The sequence below is a fragment of the Anser brachyrhynchus genome (assembly GCF_964034855.1).
Source record: "Anser brachyrhynchus genome assembly, chromosome: 8".
In the NCBI taxonomy this organism is placed as follows: Eukaryota; Metazoa; Chordata; class Aves; order Anseriformes; family Anatidae; genus Anser; species Anser brachyrhynchus.
Genome location: NC_137702.1, coordinates 3,637,124 through 3,663,587, shown reverse-complemented (window position 1 = coordinate 3,663,587; position 26,464 = coordinate 3,637,124). Strand labels below are relative to the sequence as shown.

At 42.8% G+C, this 26,464-nt stretch overlaps 1 protein-coding gene across 24 annotated transcripts in view; it reads left to right on the top strand.

Annotated features, from left to right (window-relative positions):
* Window positions 1–548: 548 nt before the first annotated feature.
* The window catches only part of NFIA (nuclear factor I A), a 352,158-nt gene continuing 326,242 nt past the window's right edge, over window positions 549–26,464 (top strand). For 11 of the 24 annotated variants that reach the window (XM_080603180.1, XM_080603184.1, XM_080603177.1 and 8 more), the window contains exon 1: window positions 555–868. In XM_080603180.1, coding sequence (XP_080459306.1) covers window positions 773–868 — 96 coding nt within the window. In that variant the 5' untranslated portion in view covers window positions 555–772. Of the gene's footprint in view, window positions 869–26,464 lie in introns of all 24 variants that reach the window. The other 13 variants (XM_080603195.1, XM_080603150.1, XM_080603185.1 and 10 more) reach the window with 9 other exon arrangements.

Below are 26,464 nucleotides of genomic sequence, written 5' to 3'. Positions count from 1 at the left end.
GAGCATTTGATTCTTTCAGAAAGCTCCTCTCACTGAATCGAGAAATAAACTCAAGCAGTTTATACTTTTGTTTTGCTCTTGCATTGCTTAAATAATTATATGCACAGTTATGAAAGAAAGAAAAAGAAAAAAGAAAGGTGCAATTCTTTTTGCTCAGTCTTTTTTTTTTTTTTTGCCCAGTCACGTACATGAGAAAAGTAGCTGCGATAAACAGATACTGAATCAGACTGAAAGTCTTTTTTAAAAAAAAAAAAAAATCAAAACATTGCATGATAGTCTCTAAGCAGTTCCATCTGTCAAGCAGAAATTTTAGGCTAATAGCCTGTGGCGATCTCCCTCCGCAGTCCACTACCTGCCTTTGTCCTATTAAATCTCTTTATTCTTCTTAAAAAAGGAAAAAGGGGAAAGGAAAGAAAAACCTTGCAGACCAAAATCATCTGAGTGATGAAGCCCTAATTTTGACCGCCTCTCTTTGATGTTGAGCAGTGGGTTCTTATTTAAAAAAAAAAAAAAAAAAAAGGAGTGAGTGAGAGAGAGGGAGAGGGGGAGAGAGAGGGAGAGAGAGAGAGGAGAAGACAGTGCTAGGAGCAGATGACTTTTCATCTCCACTTCACCTTGCCACTGGGTCTGTGAGAGATTGGTTCATTGTCAAGGAGATTTTTTTTTTTTTACCCATGATTCCATATGGTATGGACCGGGCTACATGTTGCCCAACATGCCAGTGCAAATGTTTTCTCAATTAGGTGTCTTATCTCCCGTGAGTTAGCATCAGATGAAGCTTGCTGACAGCATAATGGCAGGGAAAACCTCCGACGGCTCCATCAAATGGCAGCTCTGCTACGACATCTCGGCCAGAACTTGGTGGATGGTGAGTTGGCAGCAGGGCTGCTTTTTTTTTTCTCCCTTTTCTACTTTCCCTCCCTCTTTGACAAAATGTCCCAGACCTCACATTTATCAAATTAACATTTGATTTTTTTCACACTCTTCAGTGGAGCAGCCTCACACTTGTCCCACTTGTGTGCTTTCCCCTGTGTAACAGGAGACCGTTAATGTGCACTACAGTTTCCACAGGGAAGCTTTCTCAATTCTCCTTAAGGAAGGAAAAAAAAAATAAAAAAAATACACAAACTATGCAAAGAAGTAGTTTGCAAAAGCCTCGTGCAGAGTAACTTGTCTCGGTCGGCTGCCTGGTGCTCAGTTTGTTTTACTTTATCTGCTGCTTTCAAGCGTCCGTGTGCGTGATTTTTTACCATGCACTATTTTGTAAAGAGGGGAGGTGGAAAGTTCAGCCTGCTGCACAGCGAGCCGGTGCCTGAAAAAGCCTGCAACGGTGCGGTCGTGGCGTGGTGTAAAAACCATCACGTGTGCGGGGAGCGCGGTTTGCGAGGTGCTGCCTTTCGCCGGAGCCCCCGATCTAACTTCTCCCTCCGCTTGTTTACGTGAGAGCAGGTTCCCGGGCTGCGCTGACCTGGAGCCATGTGTTACGGATCCCACCGAGCCTGGCTCGGGCTGCTTTGGGGCGCAATTAAAGTTTCCCTAAAGTCCCAACGTGCTCCGTAGAACGAGTTAACTAGCATGTCATGGTCAGCCGGGCCAGACAACCTTTGACATCTTGAATCTATAAGAGGTATAGTGAGTTGGGAGGATGCACAATAGCCCATTGTGGCAGAAGATGCAAGTCCTGTTGTGAGGAAGAGAGTCCTCAAATCATTACTGCCCTCGTTAGCGTGTTGTCCGTTAGGGATTAATTCGTTAGCAGCGCATTTTGAGTTTTCTGTAATTATTATTCTTGTGGCAAGCGTGAATTCTTCCAGTGAGAGGAAAAGTTTGCTGCCAGGACAATGAATGTATTATCCGCTCCTAACTGGACCGTGAACCTCAGCTCGTTTCACATAGATATCAGTTAAAAAAGGACTGGCGAGTGGAATTACAAAACAAGGCATGATCACTTTCATTGTATGATACGCTGAAACAAGTCGGGGGCTCTCCCTCCCCCTCGCCGCCCCGGACCAATTTTGGTATCATTTGGAAAGTTTAAGACCTCTGAGGACTTGAAAGACTTTTAAAAGTGAGATCCGGAAGGTTTTTATTCTGCAGCTTGGTGGTGGCCATTGTGTATATCATGTGGCTTGTATTTAAAGGTGTTTGGGCTCGGGTTTTTCAGTTTTGTTTTGTCTAAACTCTTAATTTTTTAACCGTCTATTAGAGGTTTGCCAGCGGTTGCCAGTGAAATGTAACATGCAGCTTTTGGTTAATGGGAATAGGGAAGGCTAACCACTTTACTTATAGTACTGATTTTCCAATTAGACTTTCTGCCAGGGGAAGTTGGAGGGGGAAGGGGTATTTGCATGCACATAAACTGTTGACTATTCATGTGACTTTTTTTTTAGCTGGTTAAACCCCTGTAAATAAGGCTATTGATTCTGAGTTATCATTTTCAAAGCAAAGTTTTCGACTGCCTGTTTTAACCACACAATTTATATCGTGCTGTGATTTTGCCTTATTCTAAGCCATTTGTGTATTTTATTACCACTCCTCTTTTATTGTCTATCGGCTGCTTTTATGATGAGGTACGTCAATGTTTATTATTTAATAAGTATCCTCAAATGCTATTAGGCAGTTATTGTCACCCTTTAGAAAGTATCCGAGGAAGTTTCATTTCAGTCACATTTATTTCACAGATGTTTTAGTACTGTGAATATAATATGTAAAAATGCTGGAAACATTTAGTAATGCACTTGCCTAAAAATAAACAGTTTTATAACCACACATGCTGTTGTTTAGATTAAACATTGCAGAAAGTTCTCCTTAAACTTGAACGTCACACCATTTATTTTCTAAGAGAACAAAAACCCCACTAAAATAGCCTTTTTTTTGGTAGAAGTTGTGCTAGATGAAAGAGAGGTTATTTTTAGCTGAAATGAATAATTCAAGATCTTTACAATAGATGCGTTAATTGCAAATAATTTTCATACAAAGTTTCAATTATTGATGGAGCAATAAGCAGTTTTTCATACAGTCTGTGAATCTAAAATGCACAACAAAAAGTAGATATCTATCATTTTTTTTCACCCCCAAAACCTCACCACATTTGCCACATTCTTTTAATCAAAAGTAAGCTAGAGAGCAGATCTTAATGTTTTAAAGACAAATAAAGCTTTTAAAATTACCTCATGCATCGTCTGGCTGCACAAAATCTCAGCTGCATAGTGCTAAACTTCGGTTTGGTACTGCCAGCATACAAAGAGATGAGTGAATACCCCTTGCACCCATATGGACTCAGCTGCCAGCACTGTGATATGCAATTTTGCTTTTTAATGAATCGTAAACAATTTGTGTGTCAAACGAGTGAGTTTGTTTGCTTTCTGGAGCAGGTTCTAAATCAGTTTTTAGCTAGAGCTGCGTACTGTACTGGAGTATTATGCCCAAATTTAAAGGTTCTGTGTCATTTTGATGAAAAGACCTGTTATAATGAAAGAAACGGCTTTATAAAAGGCTGGGTGTAGTAATCTCTCTTTCTTTCTTTCTCTCTCTCTCTCTCTCTCTCTCTGTCTCTCAACCTCACACTCTCCCTCTTTCACTCCAGTCTATAGCATGTTTATAGCTAGCTAGCTGAAGATAATGGAGATTGGTTGATTGCATGATTAGGAAAATGAATGGATTTTATCGTTGGGCAAAGCAGCTTGCATTTTTGAAAGGTGGCTTTAAAATGCAGACTTCTAATTTTGACCTTATTTTCTTTCACTGATAATCTTTATTAATGCTCCTTTAATTCGTTTTTCCTCATCACAGTTAGTTTTTCTCTCTAGCCAGCTGATGGGATGGTTAATATATTTTATCTTGCCAAAATAGCACGAGGTCAAGGTAAAAGAAGAACGTGATTCTTCTTTCTTGCAGACAGTTATTAATGTTTCAAACTATTTTGATGGAGCCCACAGGATTTGTACATTTTAACAATAATTGCATTTGTCACCACAGTTTTTAGGCAATCTTTTGATACCTAATCTATTTTTCTCATGCTTTGCTTTAATCAAGTAAGTGCAGAAACATTTATTTGGCTATATTGTAATATGACATTTGAGCAGAAAACTTCCCCAAAATGCTGTAAATTTGTGTGAGAAGGAGTTACATATTTTACATAGATATAAAAGCAAATACTTTAACCAGTATAGCAGCCTGAAGGTATGATAAGAACAGATTTGTTGAAAAAAGGACCATTATTTTGTCACTTTTTATTTAAATTTGATGCTATCATACAGGCACTAAAGGGTTAGTTATAGAAAAGTTTCAGTACTCTGTCTTGCATTTGTAACAAATATGTGCAGCTGTGCTACTTGTATAAACATTTATTTCAAGCTGATTATTTTTTTAAATTATTTGCTCTAGCAAGCCTATATGATGTGACTATCATATATGTTTAATAAGGGATTGACTGCAAAATTCCTTTGCACGGGGTTATTGAAATACATACGTAGCAAAGTTATATACTAGGAGAAAATTCTCAGTGACAATACAGAACTAGAGACCCTGGGCCAAATTCTGCTCCGCATTTACGCTGCCGTCAGCCTGGAGTCGCTGCATTAAGTGAAGCAGAGCATCTCCAGGTTTACCTCCCTGAGTGACTGGGAGCCAACTTTGACCCAAAATTTGAGTATCTCAGTCCAAACAGCTTCAAGACCCAAAGTTTCCTTTTGTGAGATATCTGACAAAAAAAAAAAAAAAAAAGCCTTATTAATAAATAAGAAGCCATTTCAAATGACTCCATGTATGCGCTAACATGCAAACTGCTGGGTTTGAATATGTCAGTTAAAGCAGACCCTTCAGACATTTTTCAGAATATTATTTTCTAGTTCTGTTATCCAGCTGTCAATCCGTATTTCCGTACATAGAACTTTATTTTCTTTGCCATAACTTAAAAGATAATTTATTAAAGATACCAGGACCAGGCTTGAACTGGACATTTTGTTACTTTAAAGGTTTTTAACCCAACATCATTTTTTCACTGAAAACTTTTCTTTCACACCTGTGCTCCATTTTCAGAGGAACAGCTGAAATCGCTCAGGTAACTTGTGCAGTAGAAAAAAAGAGAATTTTGAAACGTTGTTAACATTTCTGTCAATTAAGAACTAATGGAATCCTCACCATAGATCTCATTGCAAATGAGATTAAAAATAATGGCATAGCTAATAAATATTCAGTTTTGTCATATGGAAAGCTGATTGGCACTACTAAAGCTAAAATAGTCCAGAAGCATGAAACACTCAAAATCAGTATTTCTCATTTAAATCACTGTGCACATCTATACATGTACGCATGTACATACTCTAATGTAAGTTTATCATGATAAGCCCTTCATGCTGTCGAATTCCTCGTGGCTTTGCTGATTTGTGCTCCCTGGTTATCATTTAGGGTGTATCAAGAAGCATACGTGTATTAGCGATTATACTGACCTGCCTATACAGCAATAACAACATGTGAACAAAGAATAACATTGCAGCATGGATTTTCTTTGTTTTATCCGGTAACTCTTGTATATTCATGCACTGCTCACCCGTTGTATAAACGTTTTTATTAAAATTATTCCTTCCCTGTCAGAGTTGCTAAATTCCCTATATAACTTAAACAATTCAGTTCATCGTTCTGCACACTTCTACTACTTTATCGTGTCTTTGCTCTCTACGAATGTCCTCCTTTTGCCTACAAGCCTTTTCCCTAGTTGCTTTCCACTCCTTTTCCTTCACCTGTCCCGAATATTGCCATGAATGTTTCTAATTTAAAGCCAGAGGAGTCAGTGGCTGATTAGAAGACAGGAAATTGGAGGATTAAACTGTCTGGTTGAACTTCCTTTACTTATCAGTACTGTGTAACTTACACTGGATTATAAACTCGTTGGGACAATTTCTACAATGTATTGGTACTTCTGTTTTCTTAATCTTTATTTTTCTGGAGAAAATGTGGAAAACGAGGAAAATGAGTAGTTTGTGGCTAAAGAATACTTTTTTTGTAACGCTGAAGCACTGTAGGTTTAATTTAAATTTATATATGCGTCTTCAGATAGGAGATTTCACTCATTTTTTTAACTACGCAGGTTTATAATATATATTTTAAATTAACTTCAGTATGTAAACAACCAAGCAACAGATACTTTTGGGGAGGGGGAGGGAAATGACATCATTTTAGTAAGAGGAGAACGCGCCACGTTAACCCTTGGTCAGCCCTCATCCCCTCAGAAACTTTCATGTCTGTCATAACACGATGGTGTGGCCACGGGACTCTCTGGGGAAGGGGCACAGCAGAAAGCCAGCTCATCCAAAATCTTTGTCAGGGCTCATGGTGGGTCTGAGCCAGGAGCCGGCGGTGTGATGTCCTCGTCTGGCACTCACCGGGGCAGAAGGACGCAGTGTTGTATGGATAGCTTATTCTCTCTGCCGATAAATACGAGGACTTCTAGGCTGAGACCATGCTATACGTAAGGTACCTCTGTGCTACCACTCATCATTCACCATCCTTTTAATTCCACACACTGTAATCAGCACTGGATTGAGTTCTGAAGTGTCCAAACTTTTGTGAATACTAGACCATGAAGAAAAATGTAGGTACTGTCTTGAAAGGTCTAACACCCTAATCTGAATCCAAAGGCTGCAAGGCTAATTGTACACTTGACTTTAAACACCACGGCTGGATCTTTAAATTGATCAGGATGCTTGTGATCTTTTCTGGCAGTGTGGTCCTGGTACATTAGGCAAACCCTTCACTAATAAAAAGGGTAATCAAAAATGGAGATGAAAATAAAAGAATATTCTGCAAGGTTTTGCTGGCACAGTCCAAGTGGTTTCCATAAGAACAAAAAACAATCTGAAAATTTTTATAAGTAAGGATGTAAATATGTACTTCTCTGCCTTCACGTGAAAGGAAAAAGGTAATGTTTTCGGTTTGTCAGGAGGTTCTCTGAGTTTTAATCCCAGCGTGAAAGGAGCCTTGCTGTGCTGCTAGAAGCACGCTTCACTCCTCTCCCTCAGATGTGGTCACTGACACTGATTAATATTTAAAGATGATTTTAGGATGAATCAAGTTGTTTCTTTGTTGATTTCAAAGACAAATATGCTAGTTCTTAATAGCATGTTTTGACTTGGTAATATCTTTGATTGTTACTTCCATTAATCTTACTAGGAACTCCTCTGTAGCAAGTACTGTAGGATTTGCCCGGTAATTACGTTACTCATTGCAAATGCTGGAGCTCTCCATACACGCACATACACATACTTTACACATGAGATACACTCACACTTCAGCCAGCCACAAAAAGCAGAGGCCCTGCCACACTCCCAAGATACCTGGCTGATCTCAGAGCAGCAGGAGCCGCTCTGATTGAGGTGCCTTTGGAGTAGGCATCATACAAGCCCATAACAGCTCTTTTGCGCCAAGGCTTTTGAATTTATAGTCACTGTAATGAAAATCTCTGGATATATTTTCCATACAGCAGATTACTGGAAAGTAGTTCCCAGTAAGATAGGAAGTCATTAGAACAGATTAAATAGTTGTATTGGCTAATGGAGTGAGATTCAAAATATTTTGCCTGTATAAGCGTGTCTGTTGTTCTTTGGTGTTTCTTCTTTTTTTTTTTTTTCAGAGGCTGTGAAACACCAAGTTAGCAATACAACTAGATATGGGTGGGAGTGTTGGATCGTACAGATGGCACTATAAGCTTGTAGACTTTTACTACCAATAATTGCAATGCCCTTGCTTTCAAAGGAGTACAGGTTGCCCTTGATGTACACAAACAGCCATATTAATTTCGCAGCCTGATTGGAATCACATATACAAACTAAGGTTGTCAAGAGGAGCAGTGTGGAAATTCAGTGCTCTCTAATAAGCCAAAGAGGCCTTTCTGCTTTAAACATGCCTAACTCGAAAGACGCAGAGTGTGCATGGTCACTAACAGAGTACTTCCGTAAGTCAGAGTTCATGAGTAATTTGGGAGATTTTCTGTGTTTTTGTTTGTTTGTTTGTTTTTAATCCAGAATTCGGTTGAGCTGCAGAAAATGGACCCCATTCTGCATGGCAATATGCTAATATTTAGAAGTGATCATCTTTACTAGCGTAGCAGAAGTGAGAAGTAGAGCGTGGCTTAATGATTTACATAAAGGAAATATGAAGTGACCCAAATTAACTTTTTACCTTCAAGAAGCAAGAAGAAGAATTGTCCCATTTGATTGCCTATTCAGTCAGCATTTATGTTCCATCCAAGGAACAAATAGAAACAGTATGCCTGTGTACTTCTGCTTGCCAGTGGTTTTTTGACTAGAAATTTCCTTTTGCTATGCTATTCGGAAGGACCGGTTAAAAAGAATGTGTTACGTGTGGGTTATTTAGGGCAGTGGCTGAAAGGTGAATCAGCAAGGTTTTAAGAACAGCAAAGCAAGTTCAAATTTTCAAGGGATGAAAGTCATCACAAGTAAAATTCAGATTTACTGCTGATCTCTGCTAATAAGTGACGGTCGAATCCCAGAGTGGTTGAGGTCGAAAGGGCCCTTGGGGTCCCTCTGGTCCCCCCCAGCCCCAGCAGGGCCACCCTGAGCAGGCCCAGCCCCACGTCCAGGTGGCTTTGGGACCCCCCAAAAAGGGAGATTGCAGCCCCTCTGGGCAGCCTGTGCCAGGGTTTGGTCACGCTCAGAGTAAAAAAGTGTTTCCTGATGGACACAAGGAGCTTCCTGAGTTTCAGTCTGTGCCCATTGCCTTTTGGCCTGTCCCTGGGAGAGAATTTCTCTGTTATGACTGCAGTTTATAGAAACTGCAGTGCATATAAGACTTGTTGCTTCCTCTCCTTTTATCTAGATTTCCTAAGGAAATGAAGCTTAAAAGATCATGTTGTCTGTCTGCCTCTCCGTGTTCCATGAAGGAAAGTGTAGCATAAGACATTATTTATAACACCCAAGGAATTCCCTGATGTTCAAAAATTGATGAATAATTCTTAAGCAATTGCAAATAGTCATTTTCTTATGATTTCTAACTGTCTCACCAGATTTTATAGGATACAACTTTTTCTCTATGGAGATACGTAGAGCTGAAAATCTCAGGAAATGAGGTCTCGCTCTCTACCGTGTCTTTTTTAGATCCTCATAACATTTCTGTGGACACCCATTCTCCCCATTCTTAAGGAAGTTTTCTAAGAGCCTCCCACGGAACAACGGGGGAACTACCTTCCACAGAAGCACGTGGGCACGTAGGAAGACAACATAGGCCTAAAATAGTGGGAAGGCCTTGATGAAGGCCGGGCCGCTGGCAAGCAGGGACATTTGCTTTAATATAAGTTTGTGATGGGAAGAGGAAGAATAGGAAGAGAAGGACTGACCAAGGCATGGGTGTTCAGCACAGGTACTGTAAAGGAGAGGAAAGAGGGAGGGCTTCAATATAAGAGTATGTTTTGGGGCATTATGAGGAGGAGTGGCCAAGGGATCACACCTGTGTAGAGACAGTGAATCACAAAATATTTTTCTCGCTCTCCTTCAGATCTCACTTTGAAGTTTTTTCTTTTTTGTTACTTAAAATCCCATTCAGTAACATATGGGCTACCAACTGCTGTGGTCCTCCAGTAACTGGACCACTGCACAGACAAATAACTTGGGTTTATTTTCCTCTCTTCAGATGCACAGGCATGGTTTGAATTGCAGATTAGTAGCTCATTTGCTCAAACTCTTCTGTGCTCAGGCAACTCCGTAGCAGGGAGCCAAAGAGCCATAGGACGACAGCAGCGGCCGAGCACAAGGCTCGGTGCCAGCCCCATGGGATGTCCCCCATGATCAGCAGTGCGGCCACTTTTGATTGCGTCTGCTCAATTCCAGAATCTGAGGGCATATTTTAGGGGACTCTGCTGTAAACTCTGGTGAAAACAGAGAAAAGGAAAAGGAGAAAAAGAGAGGAGACCAGGCTGGCGAAGTGCCCCTGTGGCACTGGATTCAGACGAGCCCAGTGCACCATTGTGCATCGCAAGCTGCAGCCTTGCATCCCAGTGTCTCCCACCTGCAGCTTGACAAAGTCTGGTTTCACAGCGCGTTAACCTCAGGAGCCACGTGTCCTTGTGATATTTTCACTTTCTCTCCCTTTCCTGTTCCTCTTATCAGTCGTTCCATCTTTGGATGGCCTGATCCACCTTTCTGCTACTTTTTTTAACACGTCTGTTTTTAGATCTGCTCTGTGATCATGGAGCTCGTCCTGCTTAAAAACTGATCTTGTGTAAAAAATGAGGTCTTCACAGTAGTGGTATGCAGACATACTGGGGATAATAAATCCTTAACTACGATACACTGAAAATGTTTATCTAGTCAACAACTGAACGATTGGCTGCCTAACAACAGAAAGATCAATGGGCTGGGAATTTTCATTTTCCTTAAGACAGGAAAAAGTACTGGAGACAAAATGAGGGGAAGTTGTACCATGAAAAACGGTGTGAGACAAGGCCTTCTGGAATACGAGAAATAAACAGACCGATAAGGGGGGAATGACAGAGCTGCAGAGTTTTGAGGATGGTGACAATTTCAATTTGATGCAAACATCTGTTCATGTGCTTTGGGTTGAAATAATCAAACACCTGCACTTCCATGTATATATTCCTGCTTGCAAACTCCTTTGTTCTAACGAGTTATCTGGGTGCACACTCCAGGACGGGTATGTACGAGCATGGTGTGGAATTATTATTTGTATGCTGTAGGTGTTTGCACCTGCAAAATGCAGGTGCCTGCTAAAATCTGTGCTCTTACAAGCAGGTACGCAATGTGTTTCCCTTGGTTTCGGTAGGGGTCTGCCAAATCTATCACTTTAACTTCTTTATGCCTTGCCTTCCCCGTCTATGGAGTAGAATAATACAGCTCACCTCAAAAAGGGTGTTAGGTGTTAATTAATGAGTTTCCAACATTATCTGAAGGCAGGTGCTATGATTGCAATACATTATTTTATTGAAAAGTTACTTCTGAATATAAACTCTTGCAGAATTGGAGAAGCTAAAGGCAGGGAAGACCTAACAGGCTGTGGAGTCTTTCCATCTCCTAGCAGTCTGTTTATACTGTTTATTTATTGCTGACTTTTATTTTGCCTTTAAGCCAAACACTATGGGTTACTCATATAGCATATGCTTCTTCACTCTGAGCACAAGTAAAAGCAGTGCTCAGTGATTAATCCGTGAATTCGCTCTCTCAAAATCAAGATAATAATATAATAAAACCTGACTGGGGAAGCCCAAAGTGGTCTCTGTTCTCAGGCTGTGTAAGACAGAGAGATCTGTGTGTCTTTCCAGGCACTTGCATGCCGCTGTTCCATATTAAGTAGGAATTTGGTAGATTGAGTGGATTACTGGGATTTCATTAAAAATTAAATGTACAATTATTTAGATGAATTTTTCACATATGCTTGTGGGCAAACAACTTTTGATTAGTTGTTGACATATAGTACACACAGTGTGTGTGTGTGCACATGTATATTTACATGCACGCTATATAAATAAAATACAGACAGTAATGTAGTGTTAGTAAAGTCCACTGGTAGTCATTAATTTGATGAGTCTCATATAGGATGGAAAGAATGATCTTCCTCAGACTGAAAAATTGTTTTCACTACACCACGTTGATACTTTACGTATCCAGTCGGCAGCGTCAGAGCTCACGACCAAGCGCAATTCCTCCTGGATCTCTGCTCGTTTTACCTAACTCTTGGAGTTTCTCTTCCAAATGATGCTGTGGGAGGGAAGCTGTGCAATGTCTTTTTCAGCAGCAACTGTCACTGGCCTGGGGTTTCGGGATTTACATCTGTGGAAGGAACTTTCTCAGTTTGATTTTAATTAGAAATCAGGTGGTGAAGCTGGGGAGAAAATTGTAAAGATCTGAAGTGTCTGAAGAGGAACGGCTTGAATAACACTGTATTAGTCATGAGGCAAGGAAGGAAGAATGTTGTCGTGATTTGAAAGTAACATTGTTCAGTAAACGAAGATGTGTGAAGCACTTGCTAAACTAAATTAGTTCCGAGGTTTGGTGCACATTTCTGTAACTCCGTTCATTGAAGCTTTGAACAATTGCGAAGGAAAAAACAGCAACACAGCTATTAAGAAAAACTGCTTGAATTGCTGGCTTGTGGTGCTTGTCTGCAGCCATTCAGCTGCCATTTTATGTATTTCGGACAGAATAGTAAGTCAGCACAAATAACACAGCGTAGATCTACTCTGAATTTTATTTTGCGGTGTTGATCTAATGAAGACTTTGCTTTCCCTCATAGAAGTTGTAGAGAAGTTTTAGGACCCCGTGTCTCCTAAATTTTCCACGGAGGCTGTTCCTCAACAGCTGACCTTTCTCTATTGCAGGGATTTGGTGTGCGGAAAGGGTAAATCTTATACTTTGAGTGTCCCCTGTAGAATAACATTGAGTAAGTGCGGCCATATACTTTTTATTATATTATCTTGTGATTCATTTCTCTAAGAGTTGGCACTCCCACCTCTTTGCGGGGAGGGGGGAAACTGTCTGTGCTCTCAGGAGGTCATAATCTCAACTGCTTTAATGCACCTCTGACATTTACCTGGCTATCCAGGATCTTTACCTTTGTGCCATTGTACTTGTTGCTGTCTTACTCAGTTAAGAAGTACAAATAGCCCCGGCATTGCCAGCTGCAGTCCCAGGCTGGATCATTACTCCAGATTTGAGGTTAATCAACTGCAAATTCCATTAGCTTCATACAGAGTGAAAATAAAGAACAGACGGTCTCGCAGGCGAGCCAGAAGTCAGGTGCAGCACAATACGGCCAGCCTTCAGGTAGGGCGATTTTCTCCCTTCAGCTAACAGCTCTCAGATGAGACCCAAGGATAAGAACAAATAAGATTTTCTTGGAGGTTTTATAGATGCCCTTGGTTTTTGGTGTTTTTTTTTTTTCCCCTTTTTCTTTCAATTTCTGAAATTTTATTTTTGTTTGATTCTGGTGGGGTTTTTACCCTATTTCTGCTGAGCACTACGGAAAGTCTTTGCTGAGTGTTAAATTCTCAGACATCTTATGTGCTTTACCTACCTGTTGATTGTGCCCACAACTTATTTTGTTGCTGAAGGAGGTGCTGTATGAAGTCAGGGGGTGAGCTGGCTACTCAAGACCCATTCCCTACGATCCCAGTCTTGCACGTGCTGACATACACATGCACCTTGTGAGCGCTCCACTGATTTCAATAGGACTCACAATATCAAAGCGAAGCACGCAGGAGAGCAGTAGCAGGGACCAGGCCTAGACGCTTCCCTGCTGCTTTTATTCTGTGTCTCCCCCGACCCTTCCAATACTGCTTTTGCTTGTCATTGGTGTTTTCTCAGGAGCCCTTTTAAAATTTGTTTAATGCTCCTTTTCTTTTTCCATGTGCTACAAGCAATCATATGTAGAAATAAAAAAAGCGATCTGGAACCTGGAATTAAAATCCTGTGATTCCAACTGCTGTTGTCTGAAAATAATCTCTGGTATATCTCGGTTCCCTAAGGCAAAAGTTTCCCTGTTAAAAGAGAAGAACTGTAGGAAAGTCAGAAGTCTGTGGCCAGAAGTTGAGATGCTGCTGGGCTCTGATTGCACTTCTCCAGAGTAAATTCTGAAAATTTACATTTGCACAATATTTGCAAACCAACTTGATTTCTGTGTGCTGTGGCTTTCCCCTTTTCTTTGTATGTTTATCTATCCGCCCGGTTTTGGTGGGGAGAGGAGGTGCCTGCGTGTATGTGTGTGTGTATCTCCCTATATACATATGTTAGATTATCACTGGCGTGCCACTACAAAAGGTTAGGGAAAATATTGCTGCCAACAGAACTAAAGATTAAATAATCCAATCTCTGGGAACTGTAAACTAACAATCACTATCACAAATGGGCCCTTTCTAATCATAGTTTGTGGTGGAATGAAAGATGCAATTGTCTGGAATTGATGAATATGGGATCCATGCTGGCTTCGGGGTCAAAGGTGACTTCATGCAAAGGTCCCTTTCTCTCTGGCACTGCTTCCTTTGTATAGCATAGCTTGGCAGCTATCTCTTTGCACTTCGGCTACCTGCCAATGCAGCTGGTACTGTGCAACTGTCTGGTACAGACTACAAAGCATCACTCAGCAACCAGCAGCTCCGCATGGGGCCCCTTTTCTAGGATGACAAAGAAAGATGGGCTATACATTCTGCCATCTCTGCCCATTAAAAAGACTCTTAAATTGCATTACTACAAGTTATTGTTAATTATGTAGTAGTCACTGGATCTGTATGATCCTTTAAGGGCTTGATAATCTTTACTGTGTGCTGGCAGCATCAGTAATCAAGAGGGAAAATCGGTATTTTGTTGTGTAAAAAAGTAAGTACTAATGTGGTGAGTTGCTCATGCCTAGATGTATGAAGGAAACCTTCATTTGGATTATGTACGCCACAGGTTTGCAGCATATGCAGGAAAAAAGCTGATTGAACTAGAGAAATTACTTGTGAAGTTGTGTCCTTATAGCTTCAATATTCATGTTACAGTTAAGCTCGGAAAGTGTTTTTGTTAGTAAGCATTTATCCTGAAAGCTTGCTGGTTGTTAAAATGTGCCTTGAGCTGAAACTGAGATGGAAGAAAACAAAGTTTCTGGCTACATTAAAATAAACAAGTTCCGTTTAGAAATCACGAAACTAAGCAGTGTTTAAATGATGGGATTCTGATAATCCAAGTGGCCTTGCTGGCAGATCGAAGCGACACTGATCATCCCGAATACTTTCTCCCTCAGTAGTGCATTTTCCTCCTGCTCTTAAGAAATTGTTTGTAGTGTGGCCAGCAGAAGGAAAATCTTTATCCGTCCTAAGGCTGAGGGTCTGATTGTCTCCTGAGGAATGGCCAAGGTACTCCTGTGACAAATTGTATTGCAACTAAATCTGCAGGCCTGCTTCCAGCTCCTGTAAGTCCGTCAGTGTAACTGGAAGGGCTAATTTGGGGCAAGAGAGCTTGGATTCATCCTCAGTAGATGTGTGGCAGACTTCCTGCACAGATCTAAGTTGCTTTAACTTAAATAACCTGGGCCAAATGCTCAGCTCTTGTCAACTGGCCTAGCTCCACTGAAGATCATGGAGTTGAACCCATTTGCTTCTGTACAAATTTTCTGGGCCTTGCTTTCCCGAAGATTTCAAGAAGTCTGTACAGAAAATGCTGAGGCTTGTTTATTTGTGACTGTTTTTCCCCCCTTTTCTTTTCTCCTGCTTTCGCCACACTCTTTATGATCTTGCACTCACCTCCTGTAGAGCTGGCAAGCATCCTGAGATGTATACCAAATTCTGGGAGGGAAACAGCACCGTTTCTGTACAGTACCATTGCGAGAGCAGGTCTGTTGAACCACTTTTATTTCCTCTTTTGTTCAAATTGCACAAAAATCTGAGAGGCACAAGACACAACAGGAGGAGACGAGAACCTTCAGTCTTCAGTTTCTCTCTCCCCTCCTTGCGGCTAATATTCCTTTCCTTGCCTTGTTCTGGTAGCGGCTATTTGAAATAGTTATATATAATTTAACATTATACAAAAGTATTGTCATATCAAACATAGTGAAATGGATTCCAAAAACACCATCTGGTATTTGGGAATGCACTGTGAGTTGGGAACGTGAGAAGAGATATTCTTTGCCACTTTGCTTGGGACCCAGCCATTAGCAGTGTAATTGCCAAGAAAAGGTGACAGGCTTCAGGCTTAATGCAAGTGGGTTTTTTTTTTTCCCTCTCTCTCTTCCTCAGCCTGTTAACTCTATGAGTCCTAAACAAAATGCAAAAGGCACCGTAAGGGCAAGGCAATGCCGAAAAACAATAGGCTCCCTTAAATTAAAAGGCAGGGCAGAAAATGAAAACAGTCACTGGGCTCCTCCAAGAAGACTAGAAATAGTGAAAGCAAAATAAGCTCGTTGAGAGGGGGAAAGAAATCAAGACGAGTGTGCTTTAAAGCTGCAGCGTGCTATGCAGAATTGTTCCCTTAAGTAGTGGATTTGTAATGATTAGAGTTTCCCAAGCTTTATCCAAAAGCTCATTTCAAAGCCATCATTAGTTTCCTCTAATCCACCTAAAATTGCAAAACGCATATTGTGAAGGTCATCCGCGACCACTCTGAACCCGTTTTTGTTTGATGTCGTCTCACTTCCTCCGCTGTATCTCCATCTATCCCTTTAAGGATGGGGGGGAAAAAAGAGGGTTTAATAAATTAAAATCTCAGATTGATTTCTGTGGGAATATTATTCTGATGTGTAATAACCCAGAGGGCATGCAGAGTACAGTTTATATACTTCCATGTTGCTAGCCCGCGCGCTACCGTTGGCAGGTGTAACTCTAACAAGTTCTGCCAATATTTCTCACCTGAGAACCAGATCAAACATGAGGGAAGGCAAAAATCGGAGATATTTGAACAAGGATCAAAGTCACTGCATTACATGCAGGAAAGTAAATAAACTTTGCAGCAGAGCTGGAAAACAAGTGAATGACACGGGTTTTAATCTTCACCAATTTCCATCTAACATTTGAAATACAGCTTTGTATTAATTCTGAACTTCCAAAAAGGCCACATTGATTTGTTTCGGTATGTCAGAAGCTGCAATGCTACAATAGATCTGCTATTAAGTTACACAAAATAAAATGATTTCTGGTGGGTGTATCTAATGCTTGCCAAATTAGATGAAATGAAAGCTAACCCTCTTAGTCTAGCTGTTGTTTTTAAATATTTATGTCTTTAACAGACATTTGTGTGTGCCATGAGGGGGACTAGAGACTCCTTTGCTATCAGTCAGTCGATGCAGACATGCAGGATTCTTACAATCCCAGTACCAGACTCACACGAAGCGTTTGTCACCGCGAGTTCTTCCCATTTATCCGAAACAAGCGTGCCGATCCGCCACCCGGCCGGCTTGGCTCCCGTGACTTATTTATTTACGGCGATTGCGTTTCACCGCAGATGATTTCGGTACGCAAAACGTAGTGTACAAGGTGTAGCATGGATTTTCAGCAAGGGGTTCAAACCTTTCATGCTGAAAAGCCGGTGGCAGGCCCACAGGAGCCGCAGCGCTTGAGGGCCTGAGAGAGGAGCCGCGAGCCCAGAGCTTGCCCTTCCTGCTGCTGGCCAGCCCTCGGGAAACTTTGCCCTTTTCTCTACAGGCATCGTACAGCCGGGCCTCACCACGCTTCGAGTGGGAAAATAAGTCAAATATCACAAAAAGATCTCCCTGTTTATAAGAGCTTAGGATCGAGTCCTATTTTTACCCCAGCCCTACTCGACCTTCAGTGCTGCTTCCCATCTAAAAGGCAGTGCTGGTCTCATGTATGTCTGTCCTTTTGCACCAGGTTTCTACCTTTGGAGCATGTCAATTGAGGCAGTCACCAGTGCACCCTGCACCCTTTCGGACCCTAAGGTCCCAAACCTTCCCGATTAATACCCCAGCCTGGACAGCCCAGAAAAAAACCAAAGTTGTGATTTACAACATGGAAAAACAAATGCACTAATTCTTTTCAGGCAAAATTACTCTCCAACAGAAATACCAGGCTGCTCACGGCTTGCTCGGTTCCCTCTGCTCCGGCACCGCTGGCTTTGGGACCGCGGTGCTGCCCGGGATGGTGTGGTGAGAGCCGCACCCAACATGTGGAAACGCGGAGGTTTTGTGCGTGCAGGCACCGTGGGAGCCGGTCAGTGCAGTGGTAGCAGGACACTCCACATGGGGGGCTCCCAGTTCCCACTCAGAGGATCGGGGAGCACAGGAATGTTCTGCAGGTTCATTGCCGAAGGGGTTTATTCTCCTAAGAAAACATCCCTGCAGGAGAAAAAGGCCTTCAGCAGAAACAAAATGTAGTAATAGTACCTCTTGCATTATAGTTCCTTCTAGAACAGAAATTGTGCGGATTCTCTCCTTTTTGACTGTGCTTTTGTTTGACATCGAATAATCTAATGTTTCCACAGTCTATGTTTTATCCGATGTTTTTAATCAACGACCACACCGACAAAGAATCTGCGTCTCCATTCAGTAAGTTAATATCACCAAAGCATGCCTTCAGCCTCCCTCGAGCAGCCTCTGAGAACCAAAACCCGCCGGCACTGACAGCAGCAGCGCCTTTATTCAGCACGGATCACACTGGCGTCGTCCCCGCTGCCCAAGGCAGGGCACCTCCAGGACACCCTGCCCATGGGTGCACACAGCGATGCCCCGCTGCGTGCCTTGGCCAGGCAGGTTGTAGCATCTTACTGCCCTAATGGGGACCCGCCACCCGCAGCAGTGCAGAATTAGGTCTTTCTCGGCAGTTCTTTCCTAGAGGAAAAAGCCTAGAGGGCTTTGCCTGTTTTTCCCTTCCCGGTCTTGTTTTGCTCCCCGGTGACACGGTGACAAACTGCAAATGAATAATCAGGAGCAGTTAGAATTAAAACGGCAAAAATATTATTAGCTGCTGTCCCCCCACCCCTGCTCCCGCACCCCTCTCCCGTTTTCCCCTCCCTCCCCTTTCGACGGCAGGCAGGAGATGCAGATGCCAAGGCAGCGGAAGATATTTTTAAGCAGGAGCATCTGGCTCCTTGGCAGACTCCACAGGCAGTTGGTTTGGTTGTTTTGGAGTTGCCTCTGGGTCTGTCACATGTTTTGGCATCTGACTGATTGTCTGGGCTGCCTCCTCTTATTGGACATATTTTTTCTTTGACTCACCTTTGATTCTGAATTGTCTCTTTCTTTTCCTTTGCCAGCGAGCGGCAATTTCGGCTGATCCTGGGCTTGTTTATATAGAAATGGTCCCCGCTCGCGGGAGCCTCCTCCCCGCCCAGCCCTGCCACCAAAGGTGCTGGCTGCGAGCGCCGCTGCCTTGGGATTTGGGTCAGGCTCCGAGCACAGCAGGACGGAGACTTTTCCAAGGAGCAGAAATTCCCTGCACCCACATACACAGCCGAAAGTATAGAGACACTGCTCCTGGTACATGCCATAGCTCTGTATGTTTTTTTAATATATATATATATATATAAAAGATTAGGATATTGGGAGGAGGGCTTAGCTTAAAATAGTGCATTTTTTTTTAATAGCTTTTGTACAGAGTATGAAAATCTCCTTGAAATAATAGGTTTCTTACCTACCTGCAGTTTAAAAAAAATAATAAAAAACCAGTTATCTGCTTAGCAGAATTTTTTTTTCTTTTTCTTAGCACGGCAAATCTTGGGCAAAGCCACTTTTTCACTCAAAACCCCCTTTTTTCCCCCAACCCCGTGCCGTGGCTGTCTGGCAGCCTGTCCCCACGACCTCCCCAGCCTGTGAAGCTGACCCAGGGATTTTAGGACTGCGAGGGCAGCGCGGGCGGCAGAAACAGGTGGGCACCCAGCGGGGAGCGGCAGCCGAAGCCCCGCCACAAGTTCTGCTGGGATTTTTTTAGGTGGCTAAACTAAATCTAATTAATGCAGAGCGGGTTTAAACGAGCTTCGTTTACCGTGCACTTTGTGAAGATCCTCTATTAATAACAGCAGCTCCGGGTTTTATTATTAGTGCTATCGTTTTCCTGTTTTTCCTGATATTCCTAGGGGCTGAATGGATTATTTATCAGAGGGCTAGGGGGTGGGTTTACATTTCTAAGTGCTGTTTTGGAGCTACCCTGTGAGCTTGTCCTTGCTGTGCTCAGGAGGCACTGCAGGGATGAGATATAAATCTGTGCTCTCGAGCTCAAATGAGACCATACTCCATAGAGAAAGTGTTTTTCTTTTACGGGGAAGGGAAATAGAAGGGAGAAAAAATGCTGGTTTTGGAATACATTTGGAGTTTTTTGAAGGTTTTTCACTAATCTGACATAAAGAAGGCATCGTGTAACTTGTGTGTTGTTTGGGATTTTTCCTTAATTACACCAAATCAAATTAAACTCATCCAGGAAAAGGGCATGGAAAAACATAATACGACATTTTCAAACAAAAGCTCTCAGTGTGTGTTTTTCATTGGAGTTAAAGTTTTGCCTAAAACACAAAGCTTGTCTGTCACTGACGTCGTTTTTGCCTGGGCCAGGCACGTGTTTGGAAGCCCTGTGTATTTTATCACTGGAAGTAACGAGGATGTCAGAAGCTAGGGAGTTGGCATGTAGGAAAAGAAGCTGTTTATTCCCAGGGTGGGATGTTCTGGGCAGCTGGGCTGCGTCCTTGTCTCTTCCACCTACCTGTATGCAGCAGGGAGCGGCAAAGTAGCACCAGGTTAGTTTCCAGATACTTGGAGTTTGCAAACAGGGAGGATGACTAGAAGTACTGAAGAGTGTAAGGGAGAAACTATATCTGCTGTTATTTTCTATATGCGTGGAAAGGAAAAAATGTTTTCAACTTTTTAATTCCCAAATCGGTCACTGAAAGTAGAAGGAGCAGGCAGAAGAGCACCATGCATGTGGGCACACACACTTGCATGCACACACACCTTGCATAAAATTCCTTTTACTATCCAGTCCTGAGTCTTGGCATGACCGATCCCAGGAAAAGCCCTGGACCCCAGAACTGTACAAGAGCGTTGGTAAACATTTGCAGTGAGCACAGTACGGCATACAAATAATGTGAGGCTCAAGCTCTCGTGTTTGCAAAAGGAAGCCTGTGATCACAGTCAATGCTTGTGTGCTGAAATCTTAAAAAGAGGATGACAAATCTAGCAAAACAATCTCTGCTATGTTTTTAAAGTCATCTTGGTATACCAGGGAATGTGCATCATAAAATGTAAATACGTGGAATTAGCAGTATCAGGAAGGGGAATCCCAAAGGACCTATCTCCACCGAGTAAGGAATCTTGTAAAAGGGATTCACAATAAATCCTTTCATAAGCCTTGGCACTTGGATGTAACTCCATAGATTCTCTGTTAGGTTTTCCTACGAGGGGAAAAAAAAAACAGGTCCTTTTGGGCTTTTGAAACTGTGAGTTGGTTTTGTGATCTGAACACACCATATGGGTGCTTTCACCTTTGTTTTTCAGCACCTGGAGCGTTTGGCAGATACACGGCAAAGCCGAAGCAGCAGCCCAAAACACAATATTACTGGGAGAGGGAGATGTGATTGTGAACTATCTGTCCTCCTGGGGCGAGCAAATAGCAGAAAGCAGCTACAATGCTGTACCAGACTAGTCCTGTGGGGCGACGTTGTTGCAATAACTAATTTCTAAAATGCCTTGTTCATGCTACTCCAGGTTTGCATCCTCATCCAACAAGGGCCTTGATTTTCAAGGAACCACTGTAGAAGTCTAAGTTCAAAATCTCTGTATAAGGCTTACGTTGCAGCTAAAGGGAGGGGGCTTTTCTGTCCTGCCCATGGTCAGTTAGTGGAATAATGGGTCAGCCTATTTTGGGTCAGATATTTTGGGGTCAGATATTTTTTAAACTCCCCTGAACCTTTCAATACTGTGGACAACACACAGTAACTGCAGCTGGACAGACATGCTTTTTGCTTTTCAGGGAAACAGGGGCACCCTTTAGCACTTCCAACTTGCTCTCTTGCCTTCTTGAAAGTCAAGTCAAAATGCATTTCAGACCAAGGTAATTGAGTATTTCTCCTCTAATTGTTAAAAAATAAAAAGTCAAAATTGAGTTGTTCCAGCAAATCCTTACCTATCCAATCGGCAGTGTTGCATTTTTCAGGCTTCAGGAGCCCTTCAGAATAGGCCCATCTATCTTGCTGTGCCCTCTTCTGTCCTTTGTTTTACAGCATCAATGGCTTTTGGTTCCCTGCGAGACAGAATGAAGGAAGACTTGAAAATACATTGTGAAAACTAATGAAGTGAGCCACTTCTGTTTGGCAGGGAACAGCAGTCTTCAGTTTACCAGTAGAGAAAGAAGGGTTTAATCGATGTGTTCAGTCCTGAACACCAGCCCACACAAGGCCAAGATTTGCTCTGTAACCACCTCGGGCCTTTCGTAGACCCTTAAGCATCTGCAAATGCATTGTACAAGATGAACGATGGTCCTGGCTTCTCCTCTTGCTTTGCCGAGATCCTTCGTGGAGTTTGGTGAGTTGAGAAGGAAGGGTGGCTCTTCTGTCTTTTTAGCTGAACGAGGAAACAGCTTCATCTGCTTTCTCTCAACTCAAATGAGTAGCGAGGGAAAACACAAACCTGTTTAAAAACCATTTCTCATCAGGTGGCACAAAGAGCTGGCTGAGGTCAGGACTAGGACTGAATCCCCTGGACTCTGTGGCCACTTGCACTGATGGCACCAACAGGCTCCGAGCACCTGGATTCTGCTCGGAGTGCTGGAAGCAAGGTGGAAATTCAGGCCTGAGGAGTCCAAGCTTTGTAAACCCTTTTTTCCACTTTAAATTGGAAGGTGCTGCTGTTGATGATCAGACTTTCCAAAACAAGGACATGGCTTGGCCACAGTTGAGATGGATTTAGTCTCCCAGAAAAGTTGTTTTCTCCGCTGCCATCTGACACAGGTGGAGCTAGTGCCAACCTAGCGAGTGCAAATTACAGCCAACGTGATGTGGAATATCTTGTGCACAGACCTATGTAGCTGTGTAATTGCTTGGCATGTCTTTGGCCCTTCACTTGTCCCAAGTGATAGGTGTGTGAATGGGTTTATACGAATAATAATTCTCCAACTTAGAGCCAACTGTTTGCCTCCCTCCATTACCCTGCTGGAAAAGATTTCACAGCAGTTTGCGTTGGTTGCAGAAGCCCGCAGAAGAGGTGAAGTTAATCACAACTTTGGCTGTCGCTCTGCTCCTAGCAGAGGTTTTTTGGAGCTGCCTTTCCACGTTCAGAGCAGTACAGCTTGCCTCACATTTCAAATGAAGTAAGATAAGAGTTGACCCGTGACAAAGAGAAAATAATGGCTTAAGATCTGGATCACCTGGAATCCAAACTGCTCCGTGGAAACAAATCCATGGACCAAAAAAAAAAATCACTGAACAAGGAATAATTCTCCCGCCTCTCAAGGTTCACGCAGAAATGTGTGAAATTGAAAGGGCAAACCGTGGTATAAATTTCACTCACCTGTTGTGGAGCTGAGATCAGTGATACGCTGAGGTCATGGAAATGAATCCTGGGGAGTCACTGCAGAGGACGGCGAGGAATATCTTTTGTGCATTTTTTTTAATGCTTTGTGCATTAGGCTTAAATGAATGTTCAAATATAGCTCTAGATCACGAAAGGGAGTTTTTCTTCAAACTGTGAGAACATGTATGGTCTCCTTATGCCCTGCACGCTCACTTTCAGAGCATCAGTCACTTTTTCTCTGCCTTCTTCATGAAATAGGTCAAGTTTTCCTCTCCCGATCAGTCTACTGATACAGGATTTGTGCCTCAGCATCCTCTCCCAGTACCAGAGCCCCCTCTAACAAGAGGAGAGCGCTGTGGTCCCTCCTGCTCTGCTGTGGAGCCAGAAGCCAGGGCTGGTAGGAAGCAGGCAATGACAGGAGCACAGGCTGTCTTCATTTGTACCAGAAGAAACAGGTAGGGGCTAAAACCCTCTGTGTGCTACACCCCAGCAGCAACACTCCTCCTCTACCTTGCAAGGGTCATCTCAGCCCCAGGGCAAGGTGCTCTCCTACAGCAGCTCCAGCGAGATGAAGTCAGAGGGTCAGGGATCTCTGCAAGCCTCAATGCTGCTCCGTGGGTTTGGTTTTGTGGGTTTGTGTCTAATCTATGAACTTCACATCACTTAAGTGTAGATTCTCCCTGTGGTTTAGTAGAGGCAGCCAAAGGTTGAATTCATACTGTGTTCTCACAGGTGGAACTTCGCTGACTTGTGCCAAGCAATATATTCTGTACATTCCCAGTTTACATATTAAATCTATGGGGCAGAAGTGGGCAAAAAGTAGGAAATCTCCCATTACTTACGTACAGTGAGAAACAACATTTGGTGGGTGGATACGGTTTCTGAAGGAAATGAGCTGTCTCTCCTCTGAAGGAACACTGAAACAGTTTGAAACAGAAACTGAATCAGAAAATTTCACCTTCTGCTTTATTCCAGAAAGTATCAGTGAAATTCCCCAGACAGGGCATGAATACGTTATCGTTGAGTTAAAATCATTTGCACACACAGATTTTGACCTTGCTGGAGCACAGAATCTACACTGAGCCATTTGTGCACAGAGACTGAAGAAAATAATTGAGGTTTCTTTCAGGGTGGGGAAAATGCTTTGTAAGCAGCCAAGAGGTACGTTTCAAAAGATGAAGGTGAGAATGAGCAGGGAGTTGTCAGTATCGAGGTACCAGGGTGTAATTTAAAAATTAATAGGTGAAAGGATACTGATCCTTGAATTTTGCTATATTTCAGTGCTTGCTGTCCCTCCTTTTTTTCCCCTTTATCCTCCTCTCCCCAGCATTACTGAAGCTGGGGCTGTCCATTTCACCGTATTTGTGAAGCACTTATGGAAGGCTTCTGGTCCATACTTCAGGTTCCTAAATGCTGTTGCAATAAATACAAATAATAGCACTGAATTTCAGCATCAGTTGTAGATCTATTTCCTCTTGCTGAGGAAAGAACTGGACTTGTCTGGATTTAAAGTAGTAAGGGTTTATTTCCAGAAAGCAAAGCAAGTGGAAATAGCAGTCGGCTTCACGAGAACCCTATTGACCTGCAAGATCTTAGTTAAATTTTGGCTTAAAGTGAAATAGCTTTCATTGTTAGTGTGCTGATGTTCTGTACAGCGAGCCCAAAATGAATGCCTGGGGACTAGCTGGGAAGTTAAAGTGTAAAATCTTTTCTTTACTGAACACCTTGGGAATTTTTATGGAAAAAAAAATAAAGGAGGAAAAATGGGAGATTTTCCTGGGAATGGGAATTTTTTACTGCTGCTCTGGATCATCTGATTTCTATCCTTGCCTTTCCCCAGCCACTGGGGAATTCATTTGGTCGGTTCGTTCCTCACTTTCCCCAGACCTAAAACATCAGGGTTAGCACATCAGTGCCCCGTAAGGATTCTGTGAAGGTAAAGCCAGCGGGAGCAGCAGCAGATAAGTACAGTGGTGTGGGCAGGTCTGGTGGGCACTGGTGTGCCACCCCAGCGTGCAGGAGTGGCAGGCTGCAAACTTCTTTGGGTAACCACTCTTTCAGTGTATGTGCACGATTCAGTTAAACTGAGACTGTCGATTAGTGATATAGATGCTGTGCAATGTATTGGTCAAGTCAGCTGAAAGACAAGTCAACATTTTTAATAGAAAGTTCTGATTTTCCCATTTCCTTTGAGTGAGAGAAGTTACGAAGGACTTAGAGACTCCTGTCAGGCAAGGCTGAAAAGGTTGTCCTTTGACATGGACGGTCCTAAAATCACGTTATCCCATAACAGGATTATCCATGGAAAGATAGAGAGTTGGTAACTTCATCCTACGCAGTGACAGCTTTAAAATAACCCCTCCTGTTAAATTGCTAGCCATCTTTACAGCAAAGTGATGAGCTAGCTGCTTCACATATTTCTGTGCTTCTGTAGGAAGAGGCATGTGCAAGACCCGGTGCAGTAAGACACCGTACACCTCCGTAACACTCCAACGTTTCCAAGCTCCTTCTGTATTAACTTGTTTTCATCTAAAGGCACGAGAGCCCGAGCAGCCCAGCTCAGCCAGTGCTATGGAAGTGGCTGTGTCGCTTCAGCTATGCCGTGCCTGCGGTCTGTGCTGCGGTGATTGATGGATCCCCGAGATCCATCGTGACCTTGCTCTTCGTATCAATGGGCATCCTGTAGGAAACCCCAGGGCTTCTGTCACACTGACACCCTCTTAAGCCCATCACAAGTTTCGTGTCACGAGCTCTTTTCTTTGAAGCTGCAGTTCCTCTTTATGTAGCCTTCCCCAAGTACAGTCGTTTTGTCCACCTTCGGTATTGCATCAGCAAGTGCATGGCTCCGCAGGCTTAGTTTGCACCACGAGGCAGTGGAACAACAGGGGTTTGCAAATCAGCAACTGTATTTCTGATGTCTTTTACCTGGTTTGGTTGTTTTTGTGACCTTCATTATTACAAATTGGTCTTCAGAGTACTCCCAGGGTCTCTCTCCCAAGTCATGGCAGTACTAAAATTGGATTTAGGGAAGCAGGAGATTCACTTACCTGTTTTTTCTAGTCTGAACTCTGGACACAGGATAACATGTTTTGAGGCAGTAAATGCAGGGCACTCCACTTCACAGAGAGTTCAGGACAGAGCAGAACAAATGGAAGTGGTGTCCTAAGCTCAGGCTGAGAATCAGCACTGTTAATAGGTTGTGCCACCAAAAGCTAGGAAGAGAAAGCAAAGCTCAAGTAGGGCAGGTAGTAGTGTCACAGAAACAAGGAGTTATTTCTGCTTGGGCCAGCTGGGGCTTCTGATCTAACACACAGATACGCCGCAGTTACCGACCCCGGCATCAAAGGACAACTTCCCAGTGCCTCCGGAGTGCTTCCCTTGCACAGCCCATCTCTGCCCCAGCTTCATTCCTCTCCTCCATCAGCAGCAATCCAGGCAAAATTGTGCTTTCTCCCCTCTCACAACTGATTAATGCAGAGAGGCATTATATTTTATTTCCTTTTTGAATGGTTTCAGC